The following is a 21150-nucleotide window of genomic DNA, read 5'->3' as shown; positions in this document are numbered from 1 at the left end:
AACCGGCTATAATCTCTTCTTCTCCACTTTTACAGAACACTGTTCGTTCTTCTCTCTTCACACGTACCAGTCTCTCTTCTTTCAACAGTTCTAGGCTCATCTTCCCCAACCCATTCCCGGCGGCGGTTGGCCGGCCAGGGGTGGCGGCGCCGCCGCCTGAACTCGTTCTCTCCCTCTGTTCGATTTCAAAACTCATTTTTCACAAGCAATTCGCGACAATCTTGGATCCTTTCGAACAGCCTTGCAAACATCAACAAGAAAAGGAAAGGGAGAACGTGTTACCTGTTTGTTACTGATTCGACGGTGTTCTTGCTCGTACGATCCAAGTTCGTCGCCGTTGTCGCGAGTCCAGTTCGCGTTTCACTCGGACTTGTAACAATTCGTTGCTGCTTGCTCTTTTTCTCCGTTCTGTTCGTGCTCCGCCGCTGGTTCTTGCTTCTGATTCTAGTCCGTTTCGGATTCGATTTTGGGAGTTTGATACGGCGATGAATACTCCAATCTGCTCTTCGTTCCTTCTTTTTGCCTCGGCTTCACTCCCTTTCCATCAAACCGGTTTGATTTGAGCTGCGTGCATCATGAAGACTCGGTTTGTTGCTGTGATCCGAAATGATTCTCGCTGTGTTGTTTGTTTTGCTTAATTTCGGTTTCGAGCAAAATTTGTGAGTGGTGATGGATTTGCTAGTGATTGGCGTTGTTGATGAGTACAAGAAAATTCAATGGTGAATTGTGTGAGTTTCTGATGATTGATTGAAGAATTCGTGTAGTTTTCTTGATGAACTTGGTGGTTATGGAAGTTTGAGTGGTGGTTTAAGTTGCTTAGGAGAGGTTGTTAGGGTGGTTGGAGTGGTGGAGAGAAGTAGTTAGGGTGGTGAGAGTGGTGGAGAGAAGTAGTTAGGGTGGTGATGGAGGTTGTTAAAGTTTGTTAGAGGTGGAGGGAAAATTGAGAGAAAAGTTTTTGTGATTTTGATTGAAAAAATAATTAGTGTGGAAAAAAATGATTAGTGTAAAAAAAATTAGTTGAATGAACCTTGACCAACTTTGACCTATTTATAGGTGATGTGGAAATGCTTGGACCAATGATGGACTGCCACGTGGCACTTGACTTGTAACAAACTTTTAAAGACCAATAACATTTGGACACATGGCACTTGGACTCTAACAAACTTAAAAGGGATTAAAATGCAAATAATGAAAGTGCAAGGACTAAAATGAAAATTAAAACTAAAATTGAATTGAAAAAGTAAACTGACAATTAACGTAAAGCGAGACGATTAAAAACAACAAAGCAGATTAAAGTGAAACGGAAATATGTGAAATGACCAAAACGCCCCTAGGGACTAAAACGACTAAAAATGACTCAGATGCAATTTAAAAATGATTTTTTAACAAGGGATTAAAGCAAGAGTTTATACAAGCGAATTAAAAGACTCAGAGACAATTTTTAGGATTTTAAACAGGGTTTTAACACATGAAAAGACTAAAATGCCCCTAGGGGCAAAACTGACTCAAAATGACTTCAAATGCGAATTTTAAAATGGATTTTGACATGGAATGAAACAGAGACTTATTCTAATCAAATGAAAAGACTCAAACAAATTTTTTAAAAGACTGAAAGAAATTTTATCACATGAAATGACTAAAATGCCCCTAGGGGCTAAACTGACTAAAAAATGACTCGACTGATGTTTTCTGAAATGAATTTTGACATGAAGTTGAAACAAGGACTTATACAAACCAATTTAAAAGACCCAAACAATTTTCAAAGATTAAAATGAGTTGAATGCAGGAAATGACTAAAATACCCTTGCATGTAAATTTTGCAAATAACATTGAAATAAAATGCAGAGAAAGATGCAATTGATCAAAGATAGTTCAAATGACTTATAATGCAAGAAAAGAAAAATTGACTAGTATTTTTAGGTCCAAAATTAGGGTATAACAATAATCATGCAAGATCTATTGGCTCAAAGTTTTTAATACATTTACATTGGTGCTTTACACATTGCATATGAGTACCAACCTTGCAATACATCTTTTTTGGACAACTAGAGACATCATGACATCTTACACCCGCTGTAATGAAAAAATAGAATAAAAGAATATAACTAAATGGGATGAAATATTATTTACAAAGTATAGAAGGGAATTTGGAAAGATTTAAAAGTGGGCTTACCATCAACATTCGTTAAAACAAGAAATAGGTAAATAAATATAGTCATAACTTGAAAAAACTTGAAAATTTGAGCCATATTCCTACACCTCCACCCTTTGCATGTAACAAATTGTTTTATCATTTTATATTTTATGAAACTAACACTCTCCTACACCAAAAAGAAAAAAAAAAAAACTAACCCTCTCCTTACGCCAATTAAATAGCTTTAATTCTTAAAAAAAAATCAATTAAATAGCTTAAAGTGCTTTTGGAGATGCGAAAAACTCTTTTTAAAACTAGAATTGTCATTAAATATCTTTTAAGTAAATCAATGTTTTTATTTTGTCAAGTAGTCTAATGGCTAGAATTTACATTTTAAAGTGAATAATAAGTAGGGTGTTCAGAGTTCGAACTCTGACCCCTGCATATAACAATGCACTGTCCATGTCAACTGAGGTATGGTTACGGAGACAAATAAATGTATTTTCTAATTTGTCCCTATAGCACACTTAAATAGGTTATTTAAAAAACTTACCAATCAAAAGAATTCATTATTTTTTTAATAAATTTTCATAATTTTATAACCCTTCGTGATAGGAAAGGAAAACTCACAGAGATTTTTTTATTGCAAAGATTAGATTAAAAGAGCATTACATGGAACACATCCGGATTTTCTAACGAGTTAACAGGAAAAAAAATAATTATCTTAAAAAATAGGTAGTTTAGACAATTCAGCTATTAAATTTTGGTAGTCTTATAAAAAAAAAATGCAACACCATCAATTATTAAGAAAAAAAATTATCACAAATGTTTTGAGAAACAATTTATTTTCAAGTAATGTCTTGGTTAAAAATCCGGGTGTTACATTAATCATGATGGTTATGTTGGAAAATCGCTAAGACCGTAAGGTCTCCATGAAGTAACTCAAAGTTGCAACATCCTGTTACATGCGAACCTATATTTTGATCAAGTCAAATTCCTTAACCACTCTTTTACATTTGAGATCTAAAATCATTTTTTTTATTTAGACTATTCATTAAACTTTACTTTTATTGTTGAAACCTTAAATGATTTATTTTATTTGCACACAAACAAGTAATTGTATGTTTTGAAAGAAGTTGAAAGTAACAACATAATCCATATGGGTACGATTTATCTATAACTATAACTTAAGGCAGTGTATACTTGCTGTTATATATGTGTGTTTTATATTTCACTCTCTATCATACTTTGGCGGTTGTTTATGTTGAAAACACAATTCAACAAAAGATTTATAATGTGTTAGATCATACAATTGAAGCAACTATCCCTGAAAAATGATTGAGGAATCCCTTTCCGATAAAAACAATTGATGCCAATTGTGATGAAGACAATGAATTAGCTCCTGTTTGGAACAAGGTTCAAATGAGCACAAACACACGAATACATAGAAGCTTACAACTGTAGCTTCACAAAACTCACTTCAAGAGTGCATTGGAAAGTGAGAAACATGATGCAAACTCGAATCCAAACACTCTATTAGTGGATGACACTGTTAAAGCTATAGGTGTGGTGTAAGATATTGTTGCAGTTGAGAACTTGAAAAGGAAAGTCTTGGAGCATAAAGACAAGGTTAGGAGGAAGCAACTGCATCCTCCTGATTATAACTTCAATATAAATTTTATTTACGACAAGCATCTTTTAGGTGTTTGTAGCGGATAGTAGCATTCTACTATCACAAAATCACCTATTGATAAATATCAATCCATCGTGGTTATCTCTAAATCTAATAAGAAGAACTCATGTATTCAAAGAAAACTTGATCCTATAATACTCGCTCATAATCTTCTAATTAATGATCTTGCTTAAGGTGTTTTTAGAGACTTTTTTTATCCTAATTTAGAATATATAGTTGTCCTCTTGTTCTAATATAATGTTATGTTGGACAATCTTTTCTTATTTGGTATTAGGAAACAAAGGAAAATAAATAAAAGTGAATTCTTATTGATGATACAATATTGATTACAACTTATATATATATATATATATATATATATATATATATATATATATATATATATATATTAGGGAGTAGTTGGTTGTGGGTTCCTTTATCAATACAAAATTAAACAATTTTGTCAAATTCAATTTTATAAAATACACAAATCGATAACATCAATATGGAGGAATTTTTCCTAATCTGTGTCGAATTGCCATTGATTTCTCAAAGATTTAGATAATTTTTTGAAGAACAATTCAGTTAAGAATTAGGAATTTGCAATTGAAACGGTTCAGAACATTGCAATTGAAATTAGGGATTTCAAAACTAACAAAGAACGACTGAATTTCAGGCCGGAAATGGTAGAAGGTTGGGGGCGAGCGATGACAACCCTTTCCGGAAAGAAGATAGGGGCCAGAACTGGTTGTCGACGGTGAGAAGAAGAAGAAAGGTAGAGGCAGGTTTGAGAGCTGTGTTGGAAGTTGGAACGTGGAAATGAAAAGAAGTAGGTGATGATGGTCCACGTGATATTTATGTTGGTACTTTGAATCTAAGCCTTTCATTTTAATCTAAAGGGCTAATAATGTATTCTCATATTCTCATATAAAGAAGTCATTCTCATTAGATATGTCCTATATATATATATATATATATATATATATATATATATATATATATATATATATATATGCGCGCGCGCACACACACACACACAAGTATCTTAGTGCATGATAGTCTAGAGTGTACAAACAGTAAAGTATAAGAACCCTAATATCAATTACTTGCGCAGCAAGAAATAGCAAAACTAAGTGATGTGATTAGTATTTTCATCACAGTGTAATATCCCCCACAAGTTGGAGGTTGATAAATGTTTATCAATCCCAACTTGGACAAGAGTATATTAAAAGACTTAGGAAGCATTGCTTTTGTGAAAAAATCAGCTACTTGGTCTTGTGAAGAAACTGGAAGCAGTTTGAGTATGCCAGATTGCAACTTTTCTCTAATTAAGTGACAGTCAATTTCCAAGTGTTTGGTCCTTTCATGAAAAACAGGATTAGAAGCAATGTGAATGACACTTTGATTGTCACAGTATAACACATGTAATTTGGAGCAGGATACATGCAAATCTCTAAGAAGATACATAATCTATTGCAGTTCACAAGTAGCAGAAGCCAAAGCTCTGTACTCAGCCTCAGAAGAAGATCTTGATACAGTAATTTGTTTCTTTGTTCTCCATGAAATCAATGAGCTTCCTAAAAAGAAACACTGACCAGAAATAGATTTTCTAGTATCAAGACAACCAACCTGGTCTGCATCTGAAAAACCATGCAAAGTGAGAGAAGAGTTTCTTGGAAAAAATAAACCTCTTCCTAGACATCCCTTAAGGTATTTCAAAACTCTTAAAGCTGCATTGTGATGAGTTTGTGTAGGTTTGGATAGAAATTGGCTCAGCTGCTGAGTACTGAAGGTAATATCAGGTCTGGTGGTGTTGGTGTAGAGGAGTCTTCCAACCAGTCTCCTATAAGCAGGAATGTCATCATAAGGAGGACTAGAATCAATGTGAAGTTTGATGGAAGAATCAGATGGAGTAGAAACAGGTTTAGAGCCTATAGTGCCTGTGTAATATTTGGCATTTAGAATCTATTCCTTGGTTTGGTTTATGACCCCCATATATTGTATTTTTACTTTTTTATTATTATATATTAACTTAAAAAACATTAAAAAAAACAAACTAGGACAAAGTCAGAGTCTAGGGTCAACCTTTCTACCCATGACCTTCATTATACTCCTAAATAAAATAATCTCCTTTTACCACAATGAAGAAAATCCACACTTAAAGGTGACGAAGGAAAACTTGAAACGAAACTCACGGGAACGATAATAAAGTTGTAAAATTGCAAAGGATATATATCGATGTCTAATTTAAATAAGATGACAATTTTGAATCAAATCCGAAAACATATGGAGATTCACTTAAAACGTCTCACTATTGCGGCGCTAATGCTGGTATTGTCGATTTTAAAGTAAAAATGTTTTGAAAAGTATAGATAAAAGCTCTTGATGTGAAGTAAAATAAAAAGGGTAAATTACACTAACCTCCCCCGAGGTTTCATTAAATGACACAGACACCCCTCTAGTTTTATAATAGACATTAACCTCCCCCAAAGTGTCATAATTAGACGGATACCTACCTTTACAACTTAACACCGTTTATTATCCGTTAAAAGTAAAGCTGCTACTTTTCTTTTTCTAGTTATGATAATCTTCATCTACTAAACCATAGAATATCTGTAAAAAGTTCTAAGCTTTTCTTGTCCGTTCTATCAGCCATTTTTTGTAACCTTTAGTCAAAAGGTTTTTTGGCTTTGATTTTTGTCACATTTCCTCCCAACAATTCACAAAAATTTCAATCAATTGAAGCTTGTTATTATTCCAAAGGCAAATGGGTTTGGGACGAAACTTAATATTCAAATAAATTGTACCATGGAAATTGCCCTTTTTTGTTCCTGGATTCCAATACCAGCAAAACGAACAGGACAATAGATATCCACAAAAGCATGATGTACGAGAATGGAATCTATCCAATGGACAAGAACCAAAGAGAAAGACATGAGCTTTATGTTTTCTGTGTTGCTTCCATGGAGGAATGAAAATTTTGGGTTTGGAGGAGATGAAAAGACAACGTTAACATGAGTTTTTTTGTTTTTGTTTTTGTTTTTTTTTCCTTAATATAATTTGACAGAAGTTAAACGGTGTTTAACACCAAGGGAGGTTAGTGCTAAATAAGAAACTAGAGGGGGTGTCTGTGTCATTTAAAGAGACCTCAGGGGAGGTTAGTGTAATTTACCCAAATAAAAATTATTTTTCAACTAAATAGTTAACAGTATTCTGATAGACGATATTGTTAGCTGAAAAAAAAGTGATATAACTAAATTAAAGGTCATGGCGATATCTCTAAAATTAAGAAAGAAGATGACAATTTACACAATATTATTTGTTGCCTTATTTCATTTCATGACTACCATCTTTGGGTACAAAGTCATAACTACATGGACTTGAAATCATAAAAAAAAAAAAAAAAAAATCAAATTACTGAGTGCCAACATAATAACTAAATGGCAACCTATGAAATATTGTATCAAGATGTTTGTGTACTCTCATAGGTCAGACACTAAATAAATAATCATGCAAGATCTATTGGCTCAAAGTTTTTAATACATTTACATTGGTGCTTTACACATTGCATATGAGTACCAACCTTACAATACATCTTTTTTGGACAACTAGAGACATCATGACATCTTACACCCGCTGTAATGAAAAAATAGAATAAAAGAATATAACTAAATAGGATGAAATATTGTTTACAAAGTAAAGAAGGAAATTTGGGAAGATTGAAAAATTGCTTACCATAAACATTCGTTAAAACCACAAACAGGTAAATAAATATAGTCATAACATAAACAAAATTAAAAATTTGAGTCATATTCCTACACCTCTGCCCTTTGCATTTAAGTGTTTTATTACTTTTTATATTTTACGAAACTAACACTCTCCTTACGCCAATTGAAAAGCTTTAATTCTTTTAAAAAAAGAATCAATTAAATAGCTTTACGTGCTTTTGGAGTTGCAAAAAACTCTTTAAAACTAGAATTGACATTAAATATCTTTTAAGTAAATCAATGTATTTTCTACTTTGTTCCTTTAGCAAACTTAGTAAATAGGTCACATAAAAAACTTAACTATAATAAGAATTCATTATTTTTTAATAAATTTCTACAAGTTTATAACCCTTCGTGATAGGAAAGGAAAACTCACAGATTTTTTTATTGCAAAAATTAGACTAAAAGGGCATTACATGGAAGAATAGACATCATAAGACCACCACCAATCATTTGCAGGCACTCCAATAAAAATATTAAAATAAAATTAAAAATAAGAGTACTTGGGGAACTAGGCCATAACTCAAGGAAACAATCATGTGAACAAACAACAATTGTTTATTTAAAAATGTTATCAAGAAAATCCAATGAGATAATACCATGGTGAATGAAAAAAGAGTGTTGTGTAAGGTAGAAAAAAGTACAAATACCAAATTCATGACTAACAAACAATTTCAGAACTTACAAAACCCCTAAAAACCAATTTTAAAACTTGGGGGGACACATTTGAAACCGAAGAAGAAATCATTTATACCAAAATAGAAGATGAGATTAAATTCCACAAATAAATTTATTGAAATAAAATTACCTTGTCTAATAAGAAAACCTTTGGAGGAAATTTGACACTCTTGATTGAGAATTTCTTCTCAATGTTCTAAAGAATTTTTCATCTCAATCACATTTTTTGCAACTTGATCAAGTCCATCTTTAATTTTGTTAAATTATCCCTTGATCATTAATAGAATAGCTACATATATTTCTTCAATTGCACTAGGGGAGTTTGTCATGCGATCCCTTGCGTCCTTTTTTTTATTTTTCGTTGTTGATCAAGTTTTGGGTAGAAGTGTTTCTTTGTTGATTGATAATAGAAGACTGGATTGTATGGTCGACTCTAGATGTATCAAGATCCCGAATCATGTTTTCTACTCCCTCCGGTCACTATTATAAGCAAATTTTTACTTCTTAGATTCATTCAATAAATAATGTATATGTGATCTACAATATAGACCACATACATCATTTATTGAATGAATCTAAAAAGTCAAAATTTGCTTATAATAGTGATCGGAGGGAGTATCTTGATATAATAATTTCATGTAATGTGACTAAGAACAATGATCATGTTATTGCTCCCTCTTCCAAGAATATGTAGTTAATTCAGGTCATTAATCATTCTCGATTTAAGGTCCTATTTATGCTGTTATTGCTTCTCTTTTCCCACGGAACCCTTCCTTTTGATGGGAAAGGATCGTCTCCTGTCACTTTTCCTCCTGTTTTCTCCTGTGGGCTAATCTCAACCATTCATTTCTCTTAATGTCAGATCAATGGCTGTTAATAAAAGGAATTAAATGGACTGTCTTTTTCCTTCCTTCCTCACTCATAAACCAATCTCAACGATAACAGCAGTGGAGGTGGAGCAATGTGATGTTTTTCATTCCTTCTCTATTTTCCATCCTTTCTTCAGCAAATTAAAAGACAAAACTCATCAACCTTCAAAAAAATCAATTTATGGGTTTGATTCTTTTCTTGATTAAGAGAGAGATAGAGAAACACCAAGTGAGAGAAGGAGATTCAATTTCGAAAAATGACTTAGGTTTTAGGAAAATTGATTTCCACTGTCTGTTCATACTTCTACCTCTACTTCTTCTTTTTCATTTTCGTTTAATTTTCCAGAAACAATTGGAACACCACACATTTGATTGGAAAATCAATTTGGTAGTATAGATAGTATATACATTTCTATTTCGATTGGAATTGATGGTTTTTATGGGATGAAACACCACACAACAATTGGAACCATTGATGCGTTGGTTTGTGAGAATTGTGAGTGAGGAAGATGATCTCACGTGAGGAAGAAATGAAAGGAAAAAGACAAAACCATATAATTTAATTCTTTTAATTAATAGCCATTGATTTGTTATTAAAAGAAATGAATGATTGGGATTAACTCACAGGAGAAAACTGGAGGAGAATTCACCGGAGACAATCCCTTCCACCTTTTGATTATTTGGATGTACCAATTTTCAAAGAGAGGCCAAAGATGGTTTATTATTCCTTCTTGAACCTTGGAAGGGTTTTAGAATACAATTTCTCCTAGGTTTATTAGTCTTATGGTCCGTTTGGTTCGAGAGTTTTGGAGGGGAAAGATAGGGAAGGGGAGGAATTTTTTGTTGTTGACAGAAACAAAGTTAACTATTATCATTAATCAACCAATGTTCAATACAAGAAGGATAAGAATCAAAAATACGGTCACTAGCCCAAAAACAGGTCGCCCTAGCTAAACTATGAGCAACCATGTTCGCTTATCTCCTAACAAACTTCACATAAATAATACTAGAAACAATAGCATAGAATTCCGAATCACCATGGCCCGGAGATGATAAAGCTTGCACTAGAGTAGATGAGTTGGACTCGAACATAACCCAGTCCCATCTGTTCGCATCAGCAAAGTGAAGGACCTCGAGTAAGGCTAATGCCTCCCCCTCCAAAACTGTCATATTTGCCCACTTCCATTTTGTTTGAGCCCGAATAAATTTCCCGCGGGAGTCTCTAACACAACACGCAAAAGATGTAATATGGTTACGGTCATGGAACGCGGCATCTACATTGCACTTCAACCACGTCTCGCTCGGTTTCTCCCAAACTGAACTGTTACCTTGCACTCTACTCTGCTCGTGTTGTACAACCAGTGGTGAGGGGTGTTTATGAACATCTTGCCATTGTTGCCGGGCATCTAGTGTGTCCTCCCAATGCTCGTTGAAGTATGATGAGCGTCATTCCAAATTACATCATTATGTGCAACCCAAATTTGCCAAAGAAGTAAAGCCACCCGACCAGCAATGTCTCGGCTTTCTGAACGACATATATCAAAAACAAAGTCTGCCAAGTTGCTCACAATTCCAACTTGCGGTTGCAGTACAGTTGCAATCCCTGCCCAATACCAACTCTCACGCGCCACCGTACAACCCACAAAACCATGCCAATCATCCTTAACAACCGTTTCACACCAGGGACATATCATCTCACATTGTACATGCCGTGATTGTAATCGAAGGCGCGTCGGAACACACTCTCTACAAATCTTCCATAACAAATTACGAGCTTTATGAGGGGAATTCACCTTCCAGATTCTACGCCATTCTCCTTAAACATGGAATCGATCAGTATGTAGCAACTCCATCATAACTAGTTTATAACAGTCTTAACAGTATACCTCCCGTTTTGTTCCATCATCCACACTTTTCTATCATTTTGAACTTCTGTAAACAGTGGTGTGTCGAGAATAGCCTGCACCATATCATCTGGAAACAAAGATTAAATCTTATCAATATACCAAACTCGTTCCTCGGTAGCTATCAAATCAGACACACTCAAACTATGCACACCTTGGCTTTGTGGGGATTGAATCCAGCTTCCCTGGACACCTCGAACCCATGGATCATTCATCACGCTGACCTGCTGCCCATTTCCTACTGTCCATCTACATCCATATAAAAGTAACTGACGCGAATTCCGAATACTCTGCCAAGCAAAGCTCGGGTTATAACCGAGTTTAGCACCAAAAAATGATGAACGGGGAAAATACCTCGATTTAAAAACTCTAGCAACCAGAGATTCAGGTTTAGATAGAAAACTCCATCCTTTTATAGCTACCATGGCGAGATTAAACACTTTGAAATTCCTAAACCCCATACCACCAAATTCTTTGGGGGCATGCCACACATTCCCATGCTATCCATTTAATTCTGCGATTGTTACTCCTAGGGGAGGAAATATTTTTAATTTGAAGTGTTTGGTTCAATTTTTAGAAGGCGAGGGGATCAAATTTTATTGCACTGCCAAAATTATCCTTAGATTAATTTAAAATCTCAATATTATCCTTATAACATTATTTATTATTATTATTAGGTTATATTATTCTTGAAACAACTTTTATTATTATTATTATTATTATTATTATTATTATTATTATTATTATTATTATTATTATTATTAGGTTATAGATTATATTATATTGTAACAACTTTTATTATTATTAGGTTATATTATCCTGTAGCAACTTTTATTAATAATCCATTATTTCAACGTGTTGTTATCGATTACATCGTTATTGTTTCGTTACTTTATTATCCTTATTTAATGAAGTTCAAGGGTAAAACAATAAAATAATTTTAAAATCCCTCCCCTCCCCTTGCAAACCAAACACATTTTTATTAAAATATCTCCCCTCCCCTCCGTTAAAATCCCTCCCTCCCCTTCCCTCCCTTCTAATTCTCAAACCAAATGGACCCTTAGTCTAAGTAGGTTTTGATGCTTATCTTTTTATTTTAGTATAATTTATGCTTATCTTTTATACGGTAAAAAGAAATGAAATTATTCTTCCCTCTATTTTTATAACATCAAAGAATGTTAACCAGTGTTCCAGAGGCATTGGTTAAACAACAAAAGTAGGTAAATTCTTATAAAAATGTAGTGTAATTATTACTTTATCAAAGATAAAATTTATATTTGAGGATTCCGGGACACTGGTTAGCAAAATCCAACATTTCATTCATGTACTTCCATTGCCAAACCCATGTTTAGAAAACAAGAGTTTTGTGGTAGCCTCTTTTGAACCCTCTTTTGCGCTTCCAAGTGTTACATCTCTATTGACAAATATAAAAGTGTTACATCTTCTTTGCCAAATTAAGTTCATTGCACTATTACCTTTCCCTTTGTCAGACTCACTCCATGATCATTTTTACATAAGAATCTTGAATTATATGTACGAAGTTTACTACCTCATCTTCTTGTCCTATAAAAAGCCCACATCGTTTGGCTGTAATAGGCAAGCATGATCTAGCTATGGCTAGCTAGCATGAAATTTATTAAAATGGCATGCTTGAATGACATGCAATGCATTATTGACGACACTATATAGTGGTACTTGTGCAATGCAATTTAGGGCATATTTATGAGTTTGAAAAAGATCATATTGAGCTATTATCATTTTGACAAAAAACTATATTTAACTTCAATCAAGACTAAGGTGTTGTAATTTTGCTTAACACATCGTCAAATCGTCCATCCTAATATAATGTGATTTGACACTAGTAAGGTGGACCTCACAATTAAGAGTGCATTTTTTTTTTGTTGACAAATTTGTCAACAAAAAATGATCAATCTCTTTTATCATGCCTTAACCATGTTTAATGAGTAAAATACTCAACTTAATTAATTATTGAAATTGTAGGATCTTGTGTCAACTTCCATCACATTATTAATATTCAGAAATGATCTATGAAATTGTATAATTTATCAAGAGTTTGTCTAACATGTGTAAATATTGTACATGTTAAAACAATTAATAGTAGTAACTTTTTCTTGGAAAACATGTAAGAAATATAGTGAGTTTCTTTTATTGTTTTGTTTGGCTGAAGAGAAAGCCAAGAGTTGTTATAATTTTTTAAATAACTAGAGTGCCATGTACATAAAAAACTAACAAATAAATTTATACTATTTAATTTTATTATTTCATATGAAAAGATATTTTAGTATCTTTTATCGTAGTTGAATTAAGAAATTAAATTTCATAATTTAATTATTTTTTAATACATTTATTAATTCAATCTCTTTATATATCAATTCGGACGGGAGTGATTTTTAAAAATCATAGTGGAAAAACCGAAAAAGAAACTCTCATAAATAAAAAATCTTTTAAAATGTGTATAAACTTTTCTTTCTTATTCACAAATTCACGATCGAAGCCTAAATTACAAAAATCATTTCCTTTTAATATACAAACAAAAAATCATGTCATGAAAAGCAATTCAATGATTTTAATTTGTTGTTGTTGTAAGAAGATTCAATGTAGGTCACTTGTTTATTATGACAATTTTTTTTTAGAATAATAAATCCCATCATCACAGTTTCCTGATTGCACCCACCACAACCCAACCATGACTTAACATTCATCAATTTTACATAATAAAATCCAAAAGCTTAATTTGATGTACCAAAAAAAAAAAAATCCAAAAGCTGAATTTGTTATTTTATTGCACAAAGCCACTAACCAAGACTTTGAAAAATGGTATATTTGGAAAGGAAATCGTAGGTTAGCAAGGGTGTATAATATGTATCATACAATAAGGAAAAACATACCATCATATATTTAAATCATTTTTTCTACTTGACCTTTTTTACTTCACTGGCTCACAACTTTTAGTTCTTTGTGAATTTTATTTTGATATATGATACATCAGAAAGAGTATTATATAGGTTGTAAAACAACAATAATTCTTCTTATCAAATGAGAAAAACAAGTTAAAGAAAAAGAAAACACAACATCCCCTTGTTTTTTTTTTTGTTACAAAGGCTAAAGAGCAAGGGAAACAACCGAAAAAAACAAGAAGAAAAAGAGAACTAAAGTCTCAAATAAAAAGTTCCAGCAGCATCAGACCGAAGGAGGGGCAAGAGCTCCGTAGGTGGAGAATCGTGACGCATGAACTCATAGTTAGACGAGGCACCAAGCTTGGCCATAAAATCCGCACACTGGCTGCCCTCCCTGCGTGTGTGGCTAATAGTTGTTTAAGTCTGCTCCATCAACTCTTTTATGTCTTGAATCAAAACAACATAAGCATGAAACTTCAAGAGGGAGCCGATGATGATGTTGATACATAATAATGAATCAGAATAGCAAAAAAGATCAACAATACCCTTCTCTTTGGCTAGCGAGAGGCCATGTTAGATGGCATAGAGCTCAACATCCCCTTGTTTGAAACAAAGGAAGATGATACAAACGCAGCTATATAAGAAATTATAGGTTGATTGAAGAAACTCCAAGGAGAACCAAGCAAGTTGCATAACAAAGCAAAATACCGTTAAAAATATTAGAAAACAATGCTGAAAAATAAAAACTAAACTAAAAACAACAAGCCATTTCTTGAGGACAAACCAATAGTAAAAGAAAAACTAAATAAAATAAAAATTAAACTAATAACAAGTCATTTGTTGAAGACAAACCAAATAATAAGACACTTATTGCTAGAGGTGGAACATGCTTCATCCATGCTTATGATACAATTATAAATCATGCCTTGACAAACAAGATTTGATGAATACCCTATCAGCATCTATTCGATCTTGAGAGTGATATTGTTCTTAACATTGCATCGAGTGGAATTAGAGTGACAGCACAATCAAGATTTAAGAATCTAATAGCCACAACAAATCCGAGGAATCAAAGTGTAATATCAAGCAAGGCATTCCCCATGTAAAATTATCGTCAACAACAAATTAATTATTCGAGATGAGGCTCCAATGATGAACAAATGGTGTTTTGAACCCTTGGATAAATGTATTTCATTTTCAGAATCATAAAACCCTCATACCATTTGGAGGAAAAGTTATGGTTATAGGGTGGTGACTTTAGGAAAATCCTACCAATAATTCCTAGGGAATCTAAACATGATATCGTGAATGGCTGAATGCTATGATAAACTCGTCGTACATATGGGCTTTCGATAAAGTTCTTCCTAATGCCCAGTCTCGAACCGACAACAAGGATGAAGAGGAATCTCACAACCAAATGAACTATCGGTAATCTGGCTTCGGTAAAGTTCTTCGTTTAACAATGAACATGCAATTATTTTTGGACATCAACAAAGGACATGAGACTTGGAAGTGAACCATCATGCTCAAAGGACATGTAGGCAGAAATACAACTACTAGATGATATGCTAATCCATAAAATTGAAGCGGGTTTGACGAAATGATAAATTTTGCTTATCCTGATTTGTTGAATAACTATAAACATATTATGAATATAGTAATTACACATAAAACAAAATGTGAATACACACATACACAAATCAATCAAATTAAGCTTATCGGAGTCAGACCCTCATATAATTTGTTATATAGTGTTGATTTGAATGGCACGAGTACACACACTCGATACCAACAAACTAATTTGAGTGGCATATGAACCTTTATATTTCGACCACCTATATATTATTGCCTCTGCTTCTCATTTTTTATCAGGAAGTGATTTAGCAACAATTTATGGTTCACTAACAATGTAATGACCTGAACAAGGTATGAGAAGCGTTCATGCTAGCTCTTGCAAGATAATTGCAGCTAAACAAAAGTTTCCCTAGCAAGGTACAACAATGTAAATGATTTCACTGCAATTTATATGCGGGTTTACATGTAATTCCTTTTGAATCGATGACTTGCCTCTGCATACAAATTGCAACAGTCAAGTTAAAACATCATCTCAGAAGGTGCATAAACCATCTGAAGCAAGTGACATAGTCCTCATCATTTATATCTGGGTTTACATGTAATTTCTTTTGAAGCACAAAAAGATCCGTGCCACCAAATGCCTTGTTCATATCATCCCCCGCCTAAATATCAATCATAAATTTCACAATGGTATTCATTCGCGCGTCTCTTGCTTCTTGATTCACATGTGATGTATCACAGCATGTTAAAACCATGTTGTGTAATTGTGTGTGTGTTTATAAATATAAATATAAAAAGAAGCATATTGTATAGTAAAGGCATTCAGCTTACATTGGAGACATCGAGAAATATAATAAGCTCAAGCAGTCAGTGTAATGCTTTATCTTAACATTACATGTTTTTGCTTACCACTGGTTCCAAATATTATGTACAACATCTCATAAACAAAAAACTAACTTTGAATGAATATCTTATACAGCTTCTTTCTATATGCATGAAGCTTCTTTCACGGCAAAGCAAGAGAACTTCCATGGAAAAAATAAATTTAAGAGCATGACCAAAGTTTAGTGCCATGGTATACTTAAGGCAACTCCTTCTCTGGTGATCTTAACAATCAGGACCTTGTTTTCTTTACAGCATAATCAATCGTTGAGATTAGTAAATCTCATGAATTTATAACCTGACCAACAATTACAGTAATATCATCAAGCTTTCCACCTGTTAACAATAGAAAAAGTAAAGTCAGCAACATATAGATAGAAAATATAAGTTATTTTAGAATTTTCTATACCATACCTGTCAACTTCATCCCAAGAACTTTCTTCCACCATGGAGCTTCAAAACCCTGTAAAATTGTTGACAATGCATCAAAAAAGAAAAAGATAGTTCATAAAATTGTTTTGCTTTTTTATTTGTCCATCTATTTTACGCAAACTAATTTTCTAGAACGTGTTTCAACTTCTTTTGGTGTTTCTTGCAAACAATATCTTTTTAGTCATTAGTACAATTGTCAACTTGTTCAACGACTGCGACTCTTTTAAAACTTAGAAGGTCGCTTCCCTATTAAGAAGTCATTTTCCAAAACTGACAATCATAAAATAATGCATCATTTTAAATAATATTTGTTGTTGTAAAGCAAATGAAATTTAGTTACAAACTTATTTCTTTACCTTGGCCCTTGCCTCCAATGAATACGGAGAATCAAAATTTGAATCCATTGCATGACTGTTTGCCAAGTTAGCTAATGCCTTTGCTAGCAACAAAATGAACTGTGAATCAGTGAAATTCCTACAGTTGATCGCAATTCCTCAAACAGATCAACAAAGAAGAAGGACCATACCAGCCTCAGAAACATCTTTGTTTGCAACGGTTAGAGCAATTTCATGGTCAAAAACATTATCAAAAAGCCCATCAGATCCCATGACAATTGTGTCTCCTTCCATCAACTCCACATTACTTACCTGTTTTTCTGTCAAGGTTAGTAAAAGAAAATATAACAGAAATACATTTGTATCAGGTGTGAAATGAGATTATATCCCCTTTGGGAAGTTGTGTTGTGTATTATGCTGTGACTCAATATGATAACACATAACTTGGCCTTCACCCAAATCAAGAAACTAAGCTATTTTAAAAGAAATACAAGAGTTTAGGGGGAACTAATGTACAACAATAACTATGGAAAATAATAACAAAGAAACTGGACCCCTTAACCCAAAGCCAATATTTTGGCTGGCACGTGAGCCTAAAAATTCTATGCAAAATCGAAATTTCAGATTGAAGTTGTGTCTGGTGTCCGCCACCGACATGAAAATGACACAGGTAGTTACATTCAATCACTTCTATTTTATCAAATTATTACCGGTGTTTATGTGTCAACGTCGTCTTTGGTATTTGCGTCTATATTTCACAGCAAAAAACATTATAAAATACTCCTTCCGTCTCAGACAAGTGTAGCATTTGGGTTGTGCACAGTTCTTAAGGAAATGATTAGTTGTGGTGATTTTAATGGTAAAATTAGTATCATTTACTAAAACACTCTTATTTTGAGACAGAGAAAAAAAATGCAAAAGTGACACTTATTATGAGACGGAGGGGGTATTGTTGTGTAGCATCGGATTATGCTGGGAGTATTAATATTAGTAATTTAGTTATCTGTCTCAATCTGAGCAAGAAAGTTTAGGTGGTTGATTTTTGTGCTTATTTTCCCTTTTCTCATCATTGACTATTTCACATACACAAATTTATATATAAGGCAGGTTTAGAAATCTTAAAAAAGAGTGAAGTGAAGACAAATAGAGGAGTAGGAAAAGGAAACTAAGTTAATGATATAATAGTAGTTACAATTGCTAAATGTTACCATTGCATCAAGGTATGTTTGGCCAACCCTCTCAGAGCTCAGTTGGTATGGGCAGTCAAAGTAATGTTCTTGTGGAGAAGTGGAAAAGATTACTTGACCTGAAAGAAGAACACCGAGAAATTCAAGTTCTCAACATTCAAAGTGTTTTCGATGAGGAAAAAAACATATAGGGAAGATTTAACTCCTTTTATAACATGAGATATTACCATTACGGATAACTCGTAATCCACAATCACCAACATTGGCAATCTTTAGATTCCCATTCTTTTCCAGCATAGCAATGATGCTTCACAGAATCACAGACAAGAAATTGTTGAGGCTATAATGTGGTAGAATAGTTTGAATATTAAAATGCATATCAATGTTTGATCTTTTTACTCCAAATTAGCAACCTAAATTAAAGAGGATAAACTTACACAGTTGCCGAGCCTGTAGAGAATGTAGCAGCATGTGCTTTCCTTATAAGAATCTGAGGATCATTATTCACCTGCAAAATCAACCAATATTCAACGAATCAACATGTTTGTTACTTTGTCACCAAACAACATGCATATAACCATTCTTATTGAATTACAGCTCAAAATTTAAAGATAAAAAACAGATATCATTCTAGATTTCAAAAGAATGAATGTAACTGGAAAGCAAATATAATGTTATTCTACGAATAGTCATAATCAGTATCTGCGTTTAGGGTACGATACCTCCTCATCTTGTACAAAATTATAAGCATTAGCCATCAATTCACGTGGGAATAATGAAGGATCTACATCCTCTTCAGCCCAACTGTGAAACATAACACAAAAACACGTTGAGACAAATTGTCACAAGACAAGATCTCAATATGATGCATAACAACACCATCTAAATTTATAACTGAAAAACAAAGCAAGATTTTAGTCAGGGTGTCATTTTGTGTTTGTTTAATGATAGTAATGCCTTGTTTGGATAAACAATTTAATTAAACATTTTTTATCATATAAGCTTATAATATTTGTTTATCATATAAAAACTTACACCTTCTGGTCACTATTATAAGCAAAAAACAACTTTTTAGATTCAACGAATAAATGATGTATCTGGTCTATAATATTATAGACAAGATACATAAGTTGTTCAATGAATTTGAAAGTAGTTTTTTGCCAATAATGAATTAGTGAGTAAGTAGCATACCCAGAGACACCATCAGCAACAGCAATAACTCCACCATTATAGTTGCTCACAAAGAAAGCATCTTCCCCACCTTTCTCAACCTTCAAGAAACACCACAACTCTAAGTCTCTAACAAGTAACAAATACACAAAACAACATGTAACTAGTGTTAACTATATAATTACTATTACCTTTTTTGGATGTGGAATAAGGCAAGTCCCAACAGAAAATGAAACCTCTGATGACCTATAAAATCAAACCAAAACCCAATTTTAACATAGACCAAAAAAAAGTATTAAGCATTAATAGTTAAACAAAAAAAATGAAGAGTTTACTAACCTAATTACAGGTTTAAGTTCTGAAGAATGAGAAGAGAAAACTACTCTTTTCCTCCTTTTAGCATTTTCATCAATAGAAGATATGTTATGAATGTGTGGTTGAGATTGACAATGAGAATTAGACACCATTACAGCTCTCAATATTGAAATAGCCATTCCTTACCACTTTAACTTCAACTCCCTCTATTCTTCACATTCACACACTGCCATGAAAATCAAAATTTATCATGATTTTTCATACATTGAATTGAACATAATATATATTATGTATATATATAATTAAATTCAAGAATCAAACAAGCAGCACCAGTGGTCTAGTGGTAGAATAGTACCCTGCCACGGTACAGACCCGGGTTCGATTCCCGGCTGGTGCATAAATATTTTTTATTTATTCATTTATAATATTATTTATTTTTAATTAAAAAAAGTAGTATTTATTTCTTCGTGTTTCTTTCTTCTTCATTTTACACTATTTTTTCTTCTTCAGTTTCATATTTCAAATTGCAATAATGAACAGTGCCACCATTGATTCAATTGAAGGTATTGTTTTTTCTTTTATTTTATTTTTCTCAGAAAAAAAAAATCAACTGCTTCATGAACTGATTTTATTTTTGTTCTTTATTTGGTAGAAAACGGAAACGGAAGCGATTCAGACGCGAATTCCGATGATGCTACGGAATACTACCAACCAATATCCGCCGTCGACGACGACGGCAGTTCAGACGGAGAAAACGCGAATGATTTCCATCAAATTCCGAACGGTTACACTGCGCAAGGTGGAGCGGAGAACGGGATCTCGATGCTGGATCTGAACGACGACGAGGAGGAGGAAGAGGAGGAGAGAAGCGGAGAGGAAATTGAAAATGAGATTCAGAGAACGTTGAGGGAAGAGGAAAGAAGGAGGATTGCACCGTTGACGGCGGAGAATGCGACAAGGGTGATGGAAGCGATGCGGGGGATTTCGTTTGTTGGAGAAGCTCCGAGATGGGTTTCGGAAGTTCCGGAGGAGCGTTGGATTGATCAGATTCGAAGACGAAGACAATCTTCAAACACTTGAAGATTTGGATATGCAGATTCATGCTATTTTTTGTTCTTCATTTTGATTATGGATTTGTATTGTATTGTATTTTTTTTACAAGTTATTTAGTTGTTAACAAAATTGTGTTTTGGGAAGAAGATGAATAACGTGATTTCTCTTTCGAATTCTCTCATTTCAGCTTTGGTAGATTGCTTTACTATTTTACCAATCAGACACTTGTAACCCAGAAGTCCTTAGATAAGATGGCGTT

General features: G+C 33.4%; 2 protein-coding genes, 2 long non-coding RNA genes and 1 other non-coding gene across 6 annotated transcripts; 2 read left to right on the top strand and 3 right to left on the bottom strand.

The window, feature by feature from the left end:
• Positions 1–1944: 1944 nt before the first annotated feature.
• LOC146939190 (uncharacterized) lies at positions 1945–2614 on the bottom strand. Its single transcript, XR_015031581.1, has 2 exons — positions 2174–2614; positions 1945–2073 (listed from the first exon to the last, which is right to left on the bottom strand). It is a non-coding gene; the product is annotated as an uncharacterized LOC146939190 (long non-coding RNA).
• A 4442-nt stretch (positions 2615–7056) lies between these two features.
• Positions 7057–8360, bottom strand: LOC146939189 (uncharacterized). The gene is made up of 2 exons (XR_015031577.1): positions 7542–8360; positions 7057–7442 (listed from the first exon to the last, which is right to left on the bottom strand). It is a non-coding gene; the product is annotated as an uncharacterized LOC146939189 (long non-coding RNA).
• Positions 8361–16322: 7962 nt separating this feature from the next.
• PBCP (Protein phosphatase 2C family protein) lies at positions 16323–20055 on the bottom strand. Of its 2 annotated transcripts, none has more exons than XR_015031576.1 (11): positions 19863–20055; positions 19715–19769; positions 19545–19624; positions 19076–19157; positions 18791–18861; positions 18581–18660; positions 18375–18472; positions 17358–17478; positions 17188–17265; positions 16814–16862; positions 16323–16735 (listed from the first exon to the last, which is right to left on the bottom strand). XR_015031576.1 is itself a non-coding variant. In XM_085752961.1 (11 exons), exons 1-11 carry the CDS (start codon positions 20015–20017, stop codon positions 16683–16685), a joined length of 927 nt encoding a protein of 308 aa, XP_085609087.1. In that variant the 5' UTR covers positions 20018–20055; the 3' UTR covers positions 16323–16682. The 2 variants fall into 2 exon arrangements, 1 of the variants encoding a protein (XP_085609087.1); XM_085752961.1 differs by having other exon boundaries at positions 17188–17270.
• Positions 20056–20164: 109 nt separating this feature from the next.
• Positions 20165–20235, top strand: TRNAG-GCC (transfer RNA glycine (anticodon GCC)). Its single transcript has one exon. It is a non-coding gene; the product is annotated as a tRNA-Gly (tRNA).
• Positions 20236–20293: 58 nt separating this feature from the next.
• On the top strand, positions 20294–21069 carry LOC146939186 (uncharacterized). The gene is made up of 2 exons (XM_085752960.1): positions 20294–20401; positions 20491–21069. The coding sequence occupies exons 1-2, from the start codon at positions 20371–20373 to the stop codon at positions 20916–20918; spliced, it is 459 nt and encodes a 152-aa protein (XP_085609086.1). The 5' UTR covers positions 20294–20370; the 3' UTR covers positions 20919–21069.
• The last annotated feature ends 81 nt before the right edge of the window (positions 21070–21150 follow it).

This window comes from Medicago sativa, chromosome 3, assembly GCF_051527215.1.
Source record: "Medicago sativa cultivar Bolivia chromosome 3, Bolivia_mono, whole genome shotgun sequence".
NCBI lineage: Eukaryota > Viridiplantae > Streptophyta > Magnoliopsida > Fabales > Fabaceae > Medicago > Medicago sativa.
The sequence above is the reverse complement of the archived record's forward strand: the minus strand, read 5'-3'. Positions and strand labels throughout refer to the sequence as shown.

What these genes read in the sequence shown, in the direction of transcription:
- PBCP (XM_085752961.1), bottom strand. Translation starts at nt 20,017, where the DNA reads ATGGCTATTTCAATATTGAGAGCTGTAATGGTGTCTAATTCTCATTGT. An exon ending in ATTTTGTACAAGATGAGGAG is followed by an intron (nt 18,862 to 19,075) that starts GTATCGTACCCT and finishes TTGATTTTGCAG; the next exon opens with GTGAATAATGATCCTCAGAT. An exon ending in TCTACAGGCTCGGCAACTGT is followed by an intron (nt 18,661 to 18,790) that starts GTAAGTTTATCC and finishes GATTCTGTGAAG; the next exon opens with CATCATTGCTATGCTGGAAA.
- LOC146939186 (XM_085752960.1), top strand. Translation starts at nt 20,371, where the DNA reads ATGAACAGTGCCACCATTGATTCAATTGAAG. An exon ending in CACCATTGATTCAATTGAAG is followed by an intron (nt 20,402 to 20,490) that starts GTATTGTTTTTT and finishes TTTATTTGGTAG; the next exon opens with AAAACGGAAACGGAAGCGAT.